The 16,852-nt window shown below is 30.4% G+C and overlaps 3 protein-coding genes across 3 annotated transcripts; 1 reads left to right on the top strand and 2 right to left on the bottom strand.

Moving 5' to 3' along the window:
- Window positions 1-394: 394 nt before the first annotated feature.
- On the bottom strand, window positions 395-5,788 carry LOC126685950 (ankyrin repeat-containing protein P16F5.05c). The gene is made up of 7 exons (XM_050379957.2): window positions 5,672-5,788; window positions 5,486-5,573; window positions 2,938-3,002; window positions 1,679-1,747; window positions 1,558-1,607; window positions 1,293-1,445; window positions 395-763 (listed from the first exon to the last, which is right to left on the bottom strand). Exons 1-6 carry the CDS (start codon window positions 5,747-5,749, stop codon window positions 1,334-1,336), a joined length of 462 nt encoding a protein of 153 aa, XP_050235914.1. The 5' UTR covers window positions 5,750-5,788; the 3' UTR covers window positions 395-763; window positions 1,293-1,333.
- A 530-nt stretch (window positions 5,789-6,318) lies between these two features.
- LOC126687993 (uncharacterized) lies at window positions 6,319-9,970 on the top strand. The gene is made up of 4 exons (XM_050382546.2): window positions 6,319-6,708; window positions 6,985-7,115; window positions 8,874-8,978; window positions 9,334-9,970. Exons 1-4 carry the CDS (start codon window positions 6,640-6,642, stop codon window positions 9,776-9,778), a joined length of 750 nt encoding a protein of 249 aa, XP_050238503.1. The 5' UTR covers window positions 6,319-6,639; the 3' UTR covers window positions 9,779-9,970.
- Window positions 9,971-10,661: 691 nt separating this feature from the next.
- On the bottom strand, window positions 10,662-14,331 carry LOC126685803 (uncharacterized). The gene is made up of 3 exons (XM_050379762.2): window positions 14,010-14,331; window positions 11,283-11,426; window positions 10,662-11,191 (listed from the first exon to the last, which is right to left on the bottom strand). The coding sequence occupies exons 1-3, from the start codon at window positions 14,280-14,282 to the stop codon at window positions 11,090-11,092; spliced, it is 519 nt and encodes a 172-aa protein (XP_050235719.1). The 5' UTR covers window positions 14,283-14,331; the 3' UTR covers window positions 10,662-11,089.
- Between the last annotated feature and the right edge of the window lie 2,521 nt (window positions 14,332-16,852).

Raw genomic sequence — 16,852 nt, 5'->3', positions numbered from 1 at the left:
CAAGTAGGAATTGACAAGTCTTTTAGTAATTAAATTTTATTTTCATATATGACGAAACATATACAAAACTTTAAAAGCAAATTCTCATTGTAACTATGAGTTTACCAAATCAAAACTTAAGAATCCTAAAACTTTGATTTTAGGGATGGAAATCAATGATTATACTAAACCGTGCTTTTAGTTGGTACAAATATGTTGTATTAAATAATTACCTTTCTTTAAAATTATTCTCCTAAACTGAATAAATACTTTGGGAACAACTTACTTCTTAATGAGCAATATTTAATTGTTGTTAAACACTTCATTGAATAACTAATAAAAACATGAAAATTCCATCAAGTGTGCAATGTCACACATACTCAAAATTCACATAATTGAAGGCAATCTATAAAGATTAAAAAACAGAATATTTACTATTTAGTCAAAACCAATCAAAGAGAATAAGATACTTTAATCAGTACAAGTTTATGATTCTTCTAATGGATATATAACTTTATAGTAAAAATCATTTCTCATCAATATTGAATTTTTTTTTTAAAGAGCGGTTCTGCACTTTTATAACACAAAGCCGAAATATATGCAAAAAGGAGCTAAGTGGGTGAACCTTAGAATGTTGAAGAGCTAATAGTTTTTCCTTTATTCCCCCATTAGTATCACTGATTTAATGACAAGCATTGTTAAAGATGCTTCACTTACAAAAGATTCTTTGCAGCACCTCTTTCGACTTCGAGAAGAAACTACCTTTTCCCGCCTTCTTTGATGTCTGATAAAAATGACGCATAATTGATTTAATGAACAAATCAAGTTTAAGAATCATATGATGTTAGAATAAACGACTTGACTAGTAAACCAACAAAATCAAAAGTATTTAAACTGGCGGATAATTTACACAATCTGTCCCCTGGACTATCGTCTCATTCTCCGAACCATCCTTGAACTTTTATTCGTATCCAGTTGTTCCTAAACTTTGATTTAATAACTTGATTCTTCCTGCTGTTACTTCTGCATCATTTTCATCAATTTTAATGATGCGGCTGCCAAGTGGAGTCCTATATAGACGCCTAAACTTTTATTTTTTGTCACACGACTCCATGTGGCAATCAATTTAGGCGTCCATATAGGACTTCAGTTGGCACGCCACGTCATTAAAATTGACGAAAACAACACGGACAACCAAATTATTAGTTAACAGTTTAGGGAACAGTTGGAGTACGATTAGGAACAGTTCAGAGAGAGAGGCGAAGGCGATAATCCAGGGACCTTTAGTTTAAATTACCCTAAACTGGCTTTACCTGTAAGAATATCAATCTACGCCTTATATTGGAATTCCTGCTTACGAAACCTGAACACCAGCAAGTTCCAGCTGGGTTACAGTTGAATTAATTGCATCAATAACATCCATTTTTCCTTGAGTAACAGCTTCATCGACTGGAGTCCGCTCATGGCTGAAATCATTTAGTTATAACAATTGAGTGCATAGACAATGCATTTTCCTCAGGTAGAAAAGTGTGTGTTTGTTCGAGATAGAATCCAGATTTTGGGTTAAGAATAGCATACCAGTTTAGGAGGCTTAAACTAGCTCCAGCAAGAATCAATTTCTTAACGACCTGCAAATATCAGAATTAATTGAAGAGCCTAAGGAAATGTAAGTGTCTTGCAAAAGGAACGCAATAATCACCTCAACGCGACCATTAAGGCATGCCCAATGAAGAGGTGTATTATTCTCCTCATTAGAAGCATTGAGATCCTGCACATCCATCAGAAACTCCCAAAATTTAATTTTTTTAAAAGAATTTACATACTGGTAAAATACAGTACACTGCACCAAGAATTGACACCCTATGTTACGGAAACATGTCAAGTCTTACATTTTAGTATTCTTACATCTTTGTTGATGCATGTGCCGACCCATGTATAAACATGAAGGTGTAATGCAATTATAGTTATTTATATACCGAAAGTTAATTATAATCATTGGTTTGACTAGCACCTACGCTGGTTTTGACTTTGACATTGGATGCTGGATGCACATCCATTTTCAACGTAGATGCTCAATTTCTTTTTCTCACAAACTTTCCTTGTATTCGGAGAAGTACGGTCAAGTGAGAAGACATAAATTGGTGCAACATTGTCCCAGTTTCTATTTTACTTCAGAATAAGATACTAACAGCTGATACACGCACATGCAGACAAACAAACAATTTTACCGCAGCCAAATTAGATGCGGATAAATTTCTCAAAACTTTCGAAGGCACTGGAAATCACTTTGTGCACATCATAGATACAAACTGTTGCTGCAATTTCTATTCCTAGGAGTTGCATAGTCAAAGCTTCATCTTCAAGGGGAATTGGGAAAACATGAAATAATGTTGACTTCTAAACAGATCATGCAATTAATGTACCTGTTGCGGGAGTATATGTTTTATATTCCCAACCAAAAAATTAAAATTAGAGAGGATAATTCTCAGGAGGTAAAACATATGTTTTGTCAATCATAAAGAATAGAGTAGGCAAGTAAACATGCATTTTGGCTAGTAGTGACAAGATCTTATCTTCCAAAGATGACTTCTGTCATTTCGTGATCTATTTCAGATTGACATGCTACCGTATCTTGTAGCCTGGTATTACTTAGAGCCGTCTCCTAACCAAATTGTTTATATTATGTTTAATATCCATGTGCTTATGTTTGATTTAGTAACGTTCTGAAATCGGGTTCTATGGCATTAAATTTCTTATTCCAAATGGACTAGCATATATATAACATAGCAGTCTAGCACATTAAAATCTCAAATAACTAACGAACATTGTATTCATAATTTGTGAAGCTTATGATGAAAAAGTACACACAGGATTAGTAATTGGGCCATAAATATTGTACTAGAGTTGACCTATTACGAGAAAATGATTGCAAGAAAAATTGCAAGATATATATCTTACCACTTCCTGGCTGATAAGATACTCAACAATCGTAAGATGCCCGTTAGCTGCAGCCATATGAAGTGCTGCAACCATCAGTAGGACAAAGTCAAAAAATTTACAAACAACATAAACTCGACTGAATATCAAAATTCACGTTTTAATAAGTACCAAGCAATAAATCATCTTTTAAAAACTATTCCACTTCTTTTCCTAAATCCCATCAGCAACTAGCACATAATTCTCATGGCGTTAAATGACATTCAAAATTTGATGTACTAATGGCTGTTATTTGACGACCTTCAGTTGTGCTGCCACACTACCATGCTTACGGTAAGTAAAAACTATTGCAAACTTAGGTAACTACAGTTATCAAGTAAATGTTATAATAAATTCTTAAAGTCTTAACTCTTAAGCCTTCTTTCTGCTTTCACAAAAATGCTAAAAAACCAGTCCTAAACAGCATGTTCTGCTGGAGATGCTCAACTTTTTAACAAATTAACATCAGGAAGATTAATTTAATTTTAAACGCTTGAAAAGGTAAGGCTCTATGTGGATAACTAGGTGAGGTATGGATGGGGATCTAGTTAGATTAAAAAATGACGGTTTGAAGGCAGTTTGTACTGCAGAATCTGTAGGAACTGCAGTATGGTATTTATTACTTTGCTGCTTTTTATCTTGGTCAAAGTCATAATCCCATAATGTGGTTCGCACCAAAAATAAACCTCAATTCTAAGAACAAAAGGTATAGAACGGAAAACAAAAGAATACTAATTCTATCTTAGTTTTCTAAAGACTCTAATATATGAAGTACAGAATTACAATAAGGCAAATCCAAAATAAATCCAAAAAAATCTGCCGGCAAGCATTTTCTAAGAAATTGAAAAATAGCCATATAAAACAATCATATCTCTGTAAATGTTAAATGTGGAAAGATAGGTATAGTTGAATAGGCATAATAGAAAACTAAACTATGACTAGAAATCCCAAATAAGCCTTTTACGTCGTATAAACCAATCCCCTGCAGTAGAAATTTGTAACATGTCTACAGCAGTAATATAAAATCCATATGATAAAAGCTATGAAGCACCGATACTTCTCCGCGGTGCCGTATCTAGGGGAACACGCCGGCGACACTGCGAGGATATGTACCCGACACGGCAAATCCCATCTTTAGACACTTTTTACTGTTCAAAAGAGAGGGGACACGGCAGGGACACGCCGGAACACTTCGGGGTGGTATTTTAGTTAATCTGAAGTCTTTTTTTTCCAGTATGAATTTTTTTTTAAGAACAATGGGCTCAAGAACCAAATCTAATTAGACAAGCTACACTAAATAAACCCTAATTCTAATTAGAAAAAAAAAACACATCCTTCAACACAACTACACCTATGCTTTTTGTTTTCTTATTACTCGCCTTTCAAATTGTTTGCAACGGACACACAAGAAAAAGAAAACCCAACAGTCTACAATTAAACATAATTAAGCTTCTCAAATCATCTTCTTGACTTCTATTAGTTCTTTCTTATATTTTACTACTAGAGTACAACATACATATTGATAAATTATGCTTGCTATATATTTATAGTTTTTGCAGCTCTAAAGCTTCTATATGAGTAAATATGTATATTTGTTTTTAAAAATAATTTTCCGTGTCCCAGCCGCAGAAAAGGAAAAGATGAATTGATGTATTTTTTTATTAGATTATTGGAATTTTATCCGTCAGGACTGATGTCCTATTTTTTTTTAAACTGCCGTTTCCCGCTGTATCCGAGTCCTATTTTTTTAAAAATGTCATTCCCCGTATCATACGTGTATCGGTGCTTCATAGGATAGAAGTTACTAAAAGTAACATTGGTGCTGAGACTTAGACTTGAAGCGTGGATTTTCGCATCAGTCAAAGGCGATTTTCCCTAATATACATGAATAGACATCCCTAGCAAACACACTTCCTCTAACATACATGTCGATTACTGGTGCCAACTAGGACACCGTATCAAGAAAGATCTATTCCAAAGAAACAAGATATTTGCAGCTAAGTCTAGTCCAAAAACGCCAAATAATGAAAAAGCAAATAGAATTGTTAAAAAGCTAAGAAAAACATTATAAATACATTAAAGTGATAAATTGACATTACATGTCTTCCATACACAAGTAAGCTGAGTAGCATACTGATAATATGCATCATGTTACGCCAAGCACATAACAAGAAACACGATACGTTGAAAATCACACAATCTTTTAATTTAATTTTTGACATTGCTACACAAATTCAATTTGTCTAATCATTTTTTGCTTTTCCTTGAGCTGAATGCATTAGAATCAACGCCATGGCTATCAAGAACACTTGACAATACGATATCAAAGCATAAAACTTTACTTAAAACTTAGCTATAAAATAGAGCAAATACCAACAATGACTATGAATAATTACTACTACCCCTGAAATTAATCAAAAGTACTGTTTTCTTCCTATATTTTAAAAATGTTACTGTTTATTACGACGTAACCTCGGTGCTAACCACTAACCCTAATTATTAAGCAAAAGGTGTGGTAATATCGAATAACCTGTTCTGCCAAAAGAATCCTTGGAATCAAGAGAAACCCCAAAAGATGCCAAGCTTTTAATATCATCAATGTCATCATATCGAGCAGCCTGCCCATTCCAAAAAAATTAAACAAAATCAAGATTGAAAATTTATCATTTAACAAAAAAAAAAATTGCAGACAAAGGTTTTTGCAATTAGAGGGTACCTCAAGCAAGGAATCAACACTCTCTGAGTTGGGTTCTTGTTGGGTATGCTGCTCTGATTGATTTTGCTGCGCACCCATTTTTAATTTCTTGAACTCACTGGTATCACTGATTCAAGGAAGAAGAAGAAGTGCGATGGGCTTTCACTTCCTTTAATATTGGGCTTTCTATAGTCCGTGGGCCTTAATTGTCGGGATTTTTCGGATCTTTTTGCACAAATGTCATAATTAATTTTTATAATTTTTAAAATACCACCTTAAAAAAGTAGAGTTAATAATTGACATTCTATTTGATTTTTAGATTCAATAAAGAATATCAAATAGATTAAGTTTTATTTCAAATATTTAATATATAAAAGCTGATTTAATTTCATTTATTTTGCAGGTTGACTTTTTTTTTTGAAATTATTTGAAAAAAAAACAACAACCGTAGACAATTATTTTTTTAAAAAAAAGTGGGCAATTTTTTTAAAAATAAAATCTATATATAAATTCCACTTCATAATATTTATTCAGGGTTTATATTATTTTTAAAACCTTTTTTTTATTTTTCTGAAAAAAGAATTAAATTATACATTTATGTATTTATTTACAATTATTTTCGCATAAATGTCAAAGTAAAATAAGGTTAGCTGGCCGTGCAACAGCCTTCGGTGTAGCGGCTGAGCATAAGAATATTCGCACTTGGGCATCTAACTAATTATTTTGAATTACAAATTATTCCAATTAATATTATCCACAACCGCAATTTCAATCCCCTCTCGTTAGGGCATTTTCCCCCAATTTCCCCCCTTTCCAAATTTCTTGAATCAACTTCAATTCATTCTTATTTATGTAATTTCATTTTACAGTCCCCAATTTAATTCATTTTTGTACAGTTTTAGGTTAGTTTTTAGCAGAAATTTTCTTTTTTTTTTCCTATTAACAAACCCATAAGAACAATTTAATATTAGGCAATTAATTTATCAATAATGACTTCAATTGATGCTCACCCACAGCTTCTCCCCAGCTCTCTTGCCCTTTTATCCATTCAAGATCAGGTATTTGTGTTAATTTTTTTTGTTATTTTTTAAGTTTTAGAGTAGATCTATTTGTTTTATTTTTGATTAGTTTGTAAGTAATGGATTAGAATTGGAAATATTAGCTATTGATTGACTTAATTGTGTAGTTAGCTTTGAGGTTTTTGATATTTTGAAGTGTTTGAGTTGAAACTTGATTGATCAAATGTATGTACTTTATGATGAATTGAGTATGTGAAATGGGGGCTGATTTCGATATTTTGTTTTCCGGGTTTTTTCGATTTTTTTTTATTTCAGGTAGAAGTGCAGAGTGAGGTGAAGCTTGATGAGAAGCCATTTGGGAATCATGGTGGTGTTTGTGCCATTTGTTTGGATAAGATTGTACTTGTGGAAACTGCTCTTGTCAAGGGCTGCGAGCACGCGTACTGGTTAGTATTATCGGTTACTTTTTCTTGTATTGTATTAATCTGCTGTTTTTATGAATTTGATTCCATTATGAACTTGACTGTGAAATTTTGATATGTAATTTTAGAAATAGATATGTTGGTGGTTGGGGTCTGTTGAGTGAGAATAGTGTCTAACTCTAAGTAGATTTTTAGTACAGTTTTAAAGGAATGTTAAGCATTTATCTCAGTCACTAATCTCCATAACAAATAAATTTTCCGTAATGCGCCTTGAAGGTGGATCCCGAGTGTTATCTTCTGACTTCTGGTCATCATTGTTTCATGAAAAGTTTTTTCTCTTTCTTTTTAGCTGGTTTTCACCTTACAAGCTACATGTGCTATGATTATTGATGTGATTTGATCTCAGACCTCATTCTGATAGGCATTAATCTATTTTGAATTTTTACTCAATTTGTATTATTAGATAGCTGTTTTCATGACCACTACCTGATTGGGAAAACTCTTACCAGCATTTCCCGATAGCAAAATGACTACTCATTAACTGCAAATTATCTGGCTTATTTTTTCTTCTGTTCTGTATTTGAAAATATCCTTTTATGTGCATGGTAATCAGCTTGCTTGTTAGCTTATTTTGATTCATGCAATCAACCCTAATGGTTATTAAATAAAAATACAGTAAATGAATACATGTTTGACAAGGAAACAAGCAGCGGTACTGTGAGACTAATTTTTTAAGTTTGGAGACCTTGACTACAGTTGCTGATTGCATCTTAAGTTTTTTGATGGAGGGATCTATTCCTGTATTGTTAATTTCACTTTCTTATATTCCAAAGTGCTATCTTTAGAGCATTTTCCCCCAATTTTTCCGTAGTGCGCCTTGAAGGTGGATCCTGAGTGTTATATTCTGACTTCTGGTCATCATTGTTCCGTGAGAAGTTTTTTCTTTCTTTTTAGCTGCTTTTCACCTTACGAGCTACATGCGCCCTGATTATTGATGTTATTTGATCTCAGACCTCATTCTGATAGGCATTCTTCTATTTTTGGAATTTTTACCGAATTTGTATTATTAGATAGCTGTTCTATTATGATTCATGCTCTCTTTCATGACCACTACCTGATTGGGAAAACTCTTACTGGCATTTGCCGATAGCAAAATGACTACAAATTCAGATTGAGTGCAAAAATGACTACACATTCAGATTGGGAAAACTCTTACTGGCATTTGCCGATACCAAATCATGTTTTAGTTTCTTCTTAAAGTAGGTTTTGTAAAATGGCCTGTCAAATCTGAAACTTGGGCTGGCATGCGACTTATGTCTATCCTTTTGAATTGTTTGCTACTAATTTCTGTTGGGATATTTGTCCACTGTAAATAGGTTTTTTCCTCAATTATTTGTATCTCATTGCCTTCGTGAATGTCAAGTCCTGGATGGGTAATGATTGTTAAAAAGGTTATTTTGTATGTCTGACTTTTGTTATATATCAGTCTGTGGAAGCAGTGTATTTTAATGGCTCAGGGGCGTGGAGTAAATTTGTTGTGAAAGTCTGATGCTTTCTTTTTCTTTAATAACTCCCAAGTTGTGTCATGTGAGGTTTATAATCATGTTGGAAATAGCCCGTATGTTTATCATTAAGAAGTTATGGTAATCAACAATATATTACCATGTGATATACGAATTTCTCCGTTCTTTAAATTGGTTGTGGGAAATTATCTTGTAATACTTTGTTATTTCAGTACAAGTGGTGTGTTGATGGGCTTCCTCTATTGTCTGTTTTATGCAGTGTGATGTGCATCCTTCGTTGGGCTACATACAGTCCGAAACCAAACTGCCCTCAGTGCAAGCATCCTTTTGAGTTTCTAAATGTTCATCGCACACTTGATGGCAGGTAGCAATGTTCTTTATTTCAAGTGAAATGATGTTAGTTCATGACGTGTTACACAGTTGGTGCATAATTTGATTTATTGGTAACTTTGTTATAAACGAAGCTACACATGTTGTGACATGTATTATTCGAGTAATTTGCACCGACAATTCCTCAACTCCCTTCTCTCCCGTCATAGTCTTTTTTCTTCAATTTGTCACAATAAATCCCTAAACTTTGGCTCTAGTTTGTCTTTATTTTCACAAGCTAAAACATTTCGGTGCAGTAAAATCTCGTATTATTTACATCAGTTTTCTGGACTTTTGGGTCATTTCTTTCTTTTTTCATTGTTTTAATGGGGTCTTGATTATCATAACAGCATTAAGGATTACATGTTTGAGGAGAGTGTGTGCCTTCTTCTTAGAGCAGCGTGGTTTAATCCCTTAATTGTGGAGAGTCATGAAGATGCATATGATGATTTGGAAGAATATTATCGATATGAATTTGAGTATGGTGATGATGATGATGAGGACGAGGATGATCTAGCTGACGTTTACTTAAGTACTTCATCGAATCTCCGCATTGGCAATCGGAGGTGGGGAGACAATGGTTATGTCAGGTCAGGGCGTCAAGAAGCAAGGCCAGTTCTTCGACCAAATCCGCACGATTCTGATGCTGGTTCGTCATCGCGTGAACCTAAGAAGAAAGAGGCTGCGAAAGATATAACAGGGCGGCGTGCCAAGAGGACACTTAAGCGTGAAGCTGCTGACAAGGCGGCGGCAGCAAAACATGAACAGCATTTGGTGAGGTTTGGCAGGAAGTGATTTGTCTCTATGTATTTCATAATCCAGAAACTATGAATCTGGTATTTGTACAGTACTTTACTTTGTGAAACAATAACATGGTAGTTGGGTTGGTCATGGCAAGTTTAAGTTGGTGGAATTTACAGGTTTATGTACCATTTAAAGTTCTGTCTAATACATGCAATTTCAGAATTTAATTCTGAATTTCTGGCTCTTGCTTTTAGCCTATTACTGAAGCCTGTTCTTTTTTTTTTTAAATACTGAAGCCTGATTCGTTTGTCTCCGTCCCATTTTATTTGTCCACTTCCTATTTTCACACATATTAATAAAACATTAAATACTAACAATTCTTCCTTTGGTACCCTCTTTTGGTTTTTGAGTTAATTTAGAATTACTATATTGAAAAAAGAAAAATAGTCAATATAATAATAATAACATTAAATGCCAACACAAATGCAAGAATAATATCCATTAATATTAAGGGTAAAAGAGGAAAATATGTGTATATTACAATTTTGACAGTTATTTTGGGACATCTAAATATAGTATAATGGACAAATAAAATAGGACGGAGGGAGTATATAAATAGGAATTTTTACAGAAATATGGGATCTTTTTTATTTATCTTCTAAACTATATATAAAAGCATGGGAAGGGGCAATGCATATTTACTTTAACATTATTTTAAAACATAATGGAAAGTTGGTATCGTGTGAAAAAAACTCCCGCATTTACGTTATTCGTGTTATTTTCTCTGTATTTTAATAATTTTTCAAAATTTAAATATTTATTATGAAATATTTTTTAAATTTAATATTAAAACAATAATATATTAACAAGTCATTTTACGAGTCACATACGAAATATGTAAAAGACACTAGAAAAGAAGAAAAACAAATCACAGTAGCAAATAGAATTCCCATGTCTATAATATAAACACATACGAATTTTATTTCATTTGTATTACACTCACAAATACTTTAAACAACAATTAATAAATATTCTTTTCGACTCTCCAACTTGTGACAAATCAAAAGAGTTTAATTTTATAAAAACTTTAAAAAATTCTCAACTTAACAATTTTGAGCAAGTTACACCCTAAAATAACATCAAACTTAATGATCAAAGATGGTAACTTACCCAATATTGACAAGTTAAGCCTTTTTTTTCTTCAATGCCACAAATTTAAACTCTTTTAATATTTTGTTCCAAATTGGAAAATCGAAATGAAGCTTAATTTATTGAAACAACAATATATAACTTAAGCTATACAAGCCTTTTATTTATAAACACACTGCATAGTTGAATTTATAGCAAACACGACGAGCATTTTCATATCGTCTCCACCACCTGGTGCAGAAGGTCGTGTTCATTTTTGTCGTCTTTGGTTACAGACGACCTCCTTAAGTAAACGCCAATTCCGTTTGCACGTATCTAATGTAATTAAAATTAGTATATTAAATTAAACTTCAGAATTAGTGTGAGTAAGTGTCTAAATTAATTATGATTAAAAGTAAAAACTTACTTCGCGTTTTTGTTCTTCCGTTGGAAAAAACATTGTTTCATGTGGATTTGTTACACGGGTGTAAAATGTGTCCGTTGCTATGACTTGATTTCCTGCTCTAAATTCATAAGAATCTGAGCATGTGTAGCTTTTCGCGTTTGTAGTCTGCCAAAAATAACACAACAATTTATAGTCATAAATTCATGAAAGAACATTTCAAAAAATTGAACTTACGACATAAGTATATACAATACTAAATGCTATTCATAATATCAAATAAAAGCAAACTCGTTGATTCAATTAGTTTGATTTCTGCACACTATTTTTTTTTTTGGTTAAATCGAATTAATCGATCAGTTAAATTTGGTTATTTTTTTTGGTTGATTCATTTAGTTCTGTCGGTTTTTTTTTACATTTAAGAGTTTTAAGAATTTGGCTAACTAAATTAACCAAATATTTATTTATTTATTTATATTTATCGATTTAAATAAGTAAATTTGTTTTATTTATTTTCAGTTAATGAATCATACCGTCTTTCAATTGTAAAACACTTACCAACGAAATACAAAATTACGAATTCTATCACTAAATCAAAATAAGAACCAAACAAAATAACTGATATATTATTTGGCATAATTGTGTAAAAAAATTAATTCCTTTTTTAATTTTTTAAAAATCTATTCAAGTTTTTTAAAATTACAAATCTATTTTAATTTGGCCTAGTTGCTAGAGATATATTCAATTTTACAAAATTAATTTAATTGTACCTATGTGAAAATTGAATATGTGATTTTTTAAAAAAGCAAAAGGTACAAATTGGCCCTTGTGGCCAAAGCCCAGAAATATTTAAACCCATGAGGTGGTTGCGCCTCACTTAAGCCTGTATGGTCATTAAAAATGGTACAAAAAGAACCATACCGTTAACTCCGTCAATATTTTTTTAAATAAAAAATATAAATAAACCCTAGCCGCATATCTTTAAGGGAGGTGATTTTGGCCATTTTTTGGTCTAAAATCACCTCCCTCCCTCTCAAATCTCTTCTATTGTAGTGTTTGCTTTCAATAATTTTAGATTTTAATTTTATTTTGTGCTTCTTCTCTTTCTTTATAGAGTTTTTGTCTCTCTTTGTGGAGTTATTTTTACCCTTTGTGGATTTTCTTATTTCCTTCATGGAAATTATCTTGGGGCGTAGCTCTAGAGTATTATCAAGAGAATTTTTATTTCTATTATTCTATCAATCGGACTCATACAAAGACCAAAGAGTCGATTTGTGGTTTAAAATAATCACCGAGTGGAGCGGGCGGATCGCCGAGTTGCACATCCAAAGAACTCCGTCAACGCGTTTGAAGAATTTAGATATAAATTTCTGTTATTTTACTGATGTCCTACTCTCTATGTACTTCTTGAATGTATTGTTTAGCTTGCATTTAGATCAAGTTGTACGTTTATTTACCTATTAATGAAATATTATTATTATTATCAACAAAAAAAAACATTTAACTCTTTGTAGTATAAAACAACTACAACTTTCTTTTTAAAAATAAGATAATCACTTTAGTTACTATAAAATTATTCTAAATTAATTATTATTATTTTATTATATTTTTCATTATAAAAAGTTAAATAATTTATTTTAATTACTTTGCATAATTTTTTTAATTACGGTAAATATAAAATTTATTATAATTATTTAATATATAATTATACTACATTAAAAATTTAATATTATATCTTAATATAATTTTTATTTAATTACACTAAAATATTGAATAAATTTTATACCTAGTATAATTGAATTAAATATCATATTGAGTAATTATAATATTTTTTACTTATTAGAATTAAATAAAAAATCAAATAATAATTAAGAATACTTATTATAATAACTTAGTATAATTGTTATTTAATTAGTCTAATAAATTATTCATATTTGTTTATCTAAATAATAATATATATTAAATAAATTACAATTACTATTTTACGTAGTATAGTTAAATAATAAATCTTATGAAGTGATTAAAATTAATTTTTTTATCTAGCTTAATTAAATAAAAAATGATGCTAAATAATTATAATTAATATTTCTTTATGTAAATAAAAAATTATACTAAGTAACAATATATAACTTTTTTATCAATATAATAATTAAAAATTACTCAAGCAAATAAATTATAAAAATTACCACAAAATTTATGAAAATAATCAACTTTTTTTACTATTAAATAAGACACTAAAATAATTATCTTATTTAAAAAAAGTTGTAATCATTTTATATTACAAGAGGATAAATGTTCTAATCTTTAACCATAAGAGCTTATATGTACTTTTTATTTTAAGGAAACAAAACTTTTAACAGAATTAATTGTATGGTCCTAACGGAGTTAATAATATGATCCTTTTTGTACCATTTTTTATGACCATAAGGGGTTAAGTGAGGCAATCCGCCTCAGATGTATAAATATTCTTGAACTCCTCCCACAAGGTCCAATCTGTATATTTTACTTTTTTAAAATAGAAAAAAAATGAGTTGCTAATTGGAAATGCCACTTGAATCGAATATATTATAATTTCATATTTTATGCTATACCTTAGCATGCCATATAGACATAATTAAATTGATGTAGAACAATTGAATTGATTTCAAGTAAATTGTCCAAATTATAACCGATTTATAAATTTTAAAAAAATTAAATTAATTTACAAAAAGTTAATTTTTTTTGGCACCATTATTATGCCTATGTTTTTACCTCAGTCATAAGCCAGCCAACGGACAAATCCCAATTTTTTGACCACCAACCAGTGGTATCTCTAAAACATTCACCAGACCAATGAAATTTAACCAAAATCCGCTTATAATTTGCCACTTTAACCAGAGTTCCAAGTCTGGTACCGTGTGTTACATTGCTGAGTTCCATGTTCGTCATCGACACTTCTTCAGGCATGTCTCGCATGGCATCTCCGGCGAGCACAAAAACAGACAAAGAAATAATAAGTATTGTGGAAGACAAAGATAGAGCCATGATAATTGGGACTTGTGAGGATATTTTATGGAAGGATGGTAGCTAATTAAGGTACTATTTATAGACAAATAAAGGTTCATTTCGCACCTTCAACTTAGCATAAAATATTAAAAATATCTAAATTGGTAGTTTTGAACAAATATAAAACATGGAAATACCTTGAAATTCGGATGTAGAGATAAAAAAAGGGTTAATTCCATATAAAATCACCGCCTTTACACGTTTTTTCATTTTACTCACGTCCTTTAAAAAGTGTCAAATAAAATCACCACCTTTCATATTTTTGCAAATCTATCATCGATGAGTAAAATTCGATGTCTTTTTCCTCCCAAAAAAATGTTTTAATTTGATTAACGCCCTATTAACCCACAAAATACATTTCTCTTAACTCTTTTCTTGTTGATTCCGGTTGTTAAGGCAACAAAGATACACCGAATTTTCACATTCGTGATAGATTTGCAAAAAAATGAAAGGTGATGATTTTATTTGCCACTTTTTAAAGGATATGATTAAAATGAAAAAACACATAAAGATGGTGATTTTATATGAAATTAACCTTAAAAAAAAGTCTCATAACAATAATTTTGGAATTTAATTTCCAAGAGTAATACTTTTGAAAATTAATTTCGAGAATTAATACCGAAGTTCAAGCTATGATTACTTAATCAGTAGTAAAGGTGAAGGGCCTTTTAGACCTTCTTTGTTGGCAAAATACTATAAATGTGCAATGTCAACTCGTCATATAGACTGTGAAATTCGGATATCGTACCCACATGAAAAACTACTAAATACACTCAATTATAATACTCAATTTGAATAGTCAAAAAGATATTTGAATGTTGTTATTAAATTAAATAAATTGCAATATTATGATCAAAATTAACTAAAGTTATAATGAAAATTAGGTTTAAACAATAATGCGAAAGATCAAGGATTATCAAATTCATCACGTGTATATATAAATTTTCAAGCGGGAAGCTAATGGAGGTAATCAACGGAGCGATCAATCGAACTTGAAATTTGGGAGAAATCGTCTATTCTCAACAACTAAATCTTGAAGCTTTTTGGATTGTAAAATAACTTGGATTAATGTTGATTTGAGTTTGGTTTATATGTTTGAAGTTTATGGTGATTTGGTGTTTGAGTAATCTGTTTGGTGTTATTGAATTCTTGATTCTAACCTTTAGAACTGATGTATATATAACGTATATATACTGAGATGAAGAATGAACTTGGTGATGAAAGTGAAGGATTGCCCAAGGAGCCACTGCTCGACGAGGTCGAACCTAGCGCAACAATTTGACTAAACCCAAGGTGGATTGACGGGATAATTTGAATTAGTTCTAAAGTCTAAAAATAGTTAAACGAATAGATATGGTTTAAGTACAATTTAAGCAATATTCGATTACTTAATAATAGTATACTGGAGTTAAGTGTTAATATCAAGTTAGTTCTAAAATTTAAATATTTAAGCGAGAAAAGTAAATAGTTTACGAGTTACTTATAAACTGAGTATAATGAAAGGAGATTATAAAAAGACAATTTTAATAATTAAACAGGTTAAGTATAAATTATTCGTAATAAGTTTTGATATACTATAAGTTATGATATATATAATCGGAAATTGTTTATTAAGAAAAGTTAATGGATTAAACATAAGTTAAGTACGAAGTAATAGATATACGATTACTAATTAAGATTAACATTGAAATGAAATTAAGTTGCATAGTCCGGCAGTTTACAAGTTTAAATTGATAAAAATAATGATAATATGGACTAATCGAATTGCGATTTCTAATAAATATTGGAACCACGTTATGGTTTAAGAATAAGTCTATAAGTTAAAAGGTTTAAACTGAACAAATGTAATAAGTATACGAGCTATTTATAATGCGGCTATAAGTAGTATCAGTATAAAATTGTGAAAAGAAAAGTATAAATGAATTAAATACAGATTAATTGTAATAATTTACGAGTTATAATTGAGAAATATTATCTGATATGAGTGTTCAATTAGAAAATTTTAGTTAATTAATATTATCAATGTCGAGCTCTGGAAATTTATTGATGGAATATAAATTGTGAAACAAGTTAGTAAGCGAAAAAATAAGATTTAAACATCAGACCTAGAATTTATGAATTCGGTTGACATATATATAAAAGTATTTTAAGATCAGGAGAATCAGTTTGATACTCCTAATATATGTTATATTATTCTGTTTAAATATCAAATAATAAGGTTTTTTTTATTTTCGTCAAAGTCTTTGTGTCTATTTTTAGTTTGAGTTAATTGAAAAAATAAATAAATAAATTTTAATTTTAATCTAATTCTTAAATTTATTTTTGAGCTAAATGTAAATAAAAATTATAAATTTAATAGTTAAATAAATTCAATTTATTCAATTTTTATTTCTTTTACTTTTTTTTTACTTCATTTAGTTATTAAAATTAAAAATTATAAAAATTAAATTAAAGCCGTTAACTCACTAACTCTAATAATAATTTGATTTTTATTTAGACATATTAAAAATATAAATTTAAATATTAAATTGATTGTCTTTTTAATTTAT

The sequence above is a fragment of the Mercurialis annua genome, linkage group LG6 (assembly GCF_937616625.2).
Source record: "Mercurialis annua linkage group LG6, ddMerAnnu1.2, whole genome shotgun sequence".
Classification (NCBI taxonomy): domain Eukaryota; kingdom Viridiplantae; phylum Streptophyta; class Magnoliopsida; order Malpighiales; family Euphorbiaceae; genus Mercurialis; species Mercurialis annua.
This window is presented reverse-complemented; position numbering and strand designations above follow the sequence as displayed.

Coding starts and splice junctions, on each gene's coding strand:
- LOC126685950 (XM_050379957.2), bottom strand. CDS start 5,749: ATGGGTGCGCAGCAAAATCAATCAGAGCAGCATACCCAACAAGAACCC. Junction 5,574..5,671: donor GTGTTGATTCCTTGCTTGAG/GTACCCTCTAAT, acceptor TGGAATGGGCAG/GCTGCTCGATATGATGACAT. Junction 1,748..2,937: donor ATCTTATCAGCCAGGAAGTG/GTAAGATATATA, acceptor ATGGATGTGCAG/GATCTCAATGCTTCTAATGA.
- LOC126687993 (XM_050382546.2), top strand. CDS start 6,640: ATGACTTCAATTGATGCTCACCCACAGCTTCTCCCCAGCTCTCTTGCC. Junction 6,709..6,984: donor TTTTATCCATTCAAGATCAG/GTATTTGTGTTA, acceptor TTTTTATTTCAG/GTAGAAGTGCAGAGTGAGGT. Junction 8,979..9,333: donor CATCGCACACTTGATGGCAG/GTAGCAATGTTC, acceptor TTATCATAACAG/CATTAAGGATTACATGTTTG.
- LOC126685803 (XM_050379762.2), bottom strand. CDS start 14,282: ATGGCTCTATCTTTGTCTTCCACAATACTTATTATTTCTTTGTCTGTT. Junction 11,427..14,009: donor TTGGCTGGCTTATGACTGAG/GTAAAAACATAG, acceptor TATTTTTGGCAG/ACTACAAACGCGAAAAGCTA. Junction 11,192..11,282: donor CGGAAGAACAAAAACGCGAA/GTAAGTTTTTAC, acceptor TAATTACATTAG/ATACGTGCAAACGGAATTGG.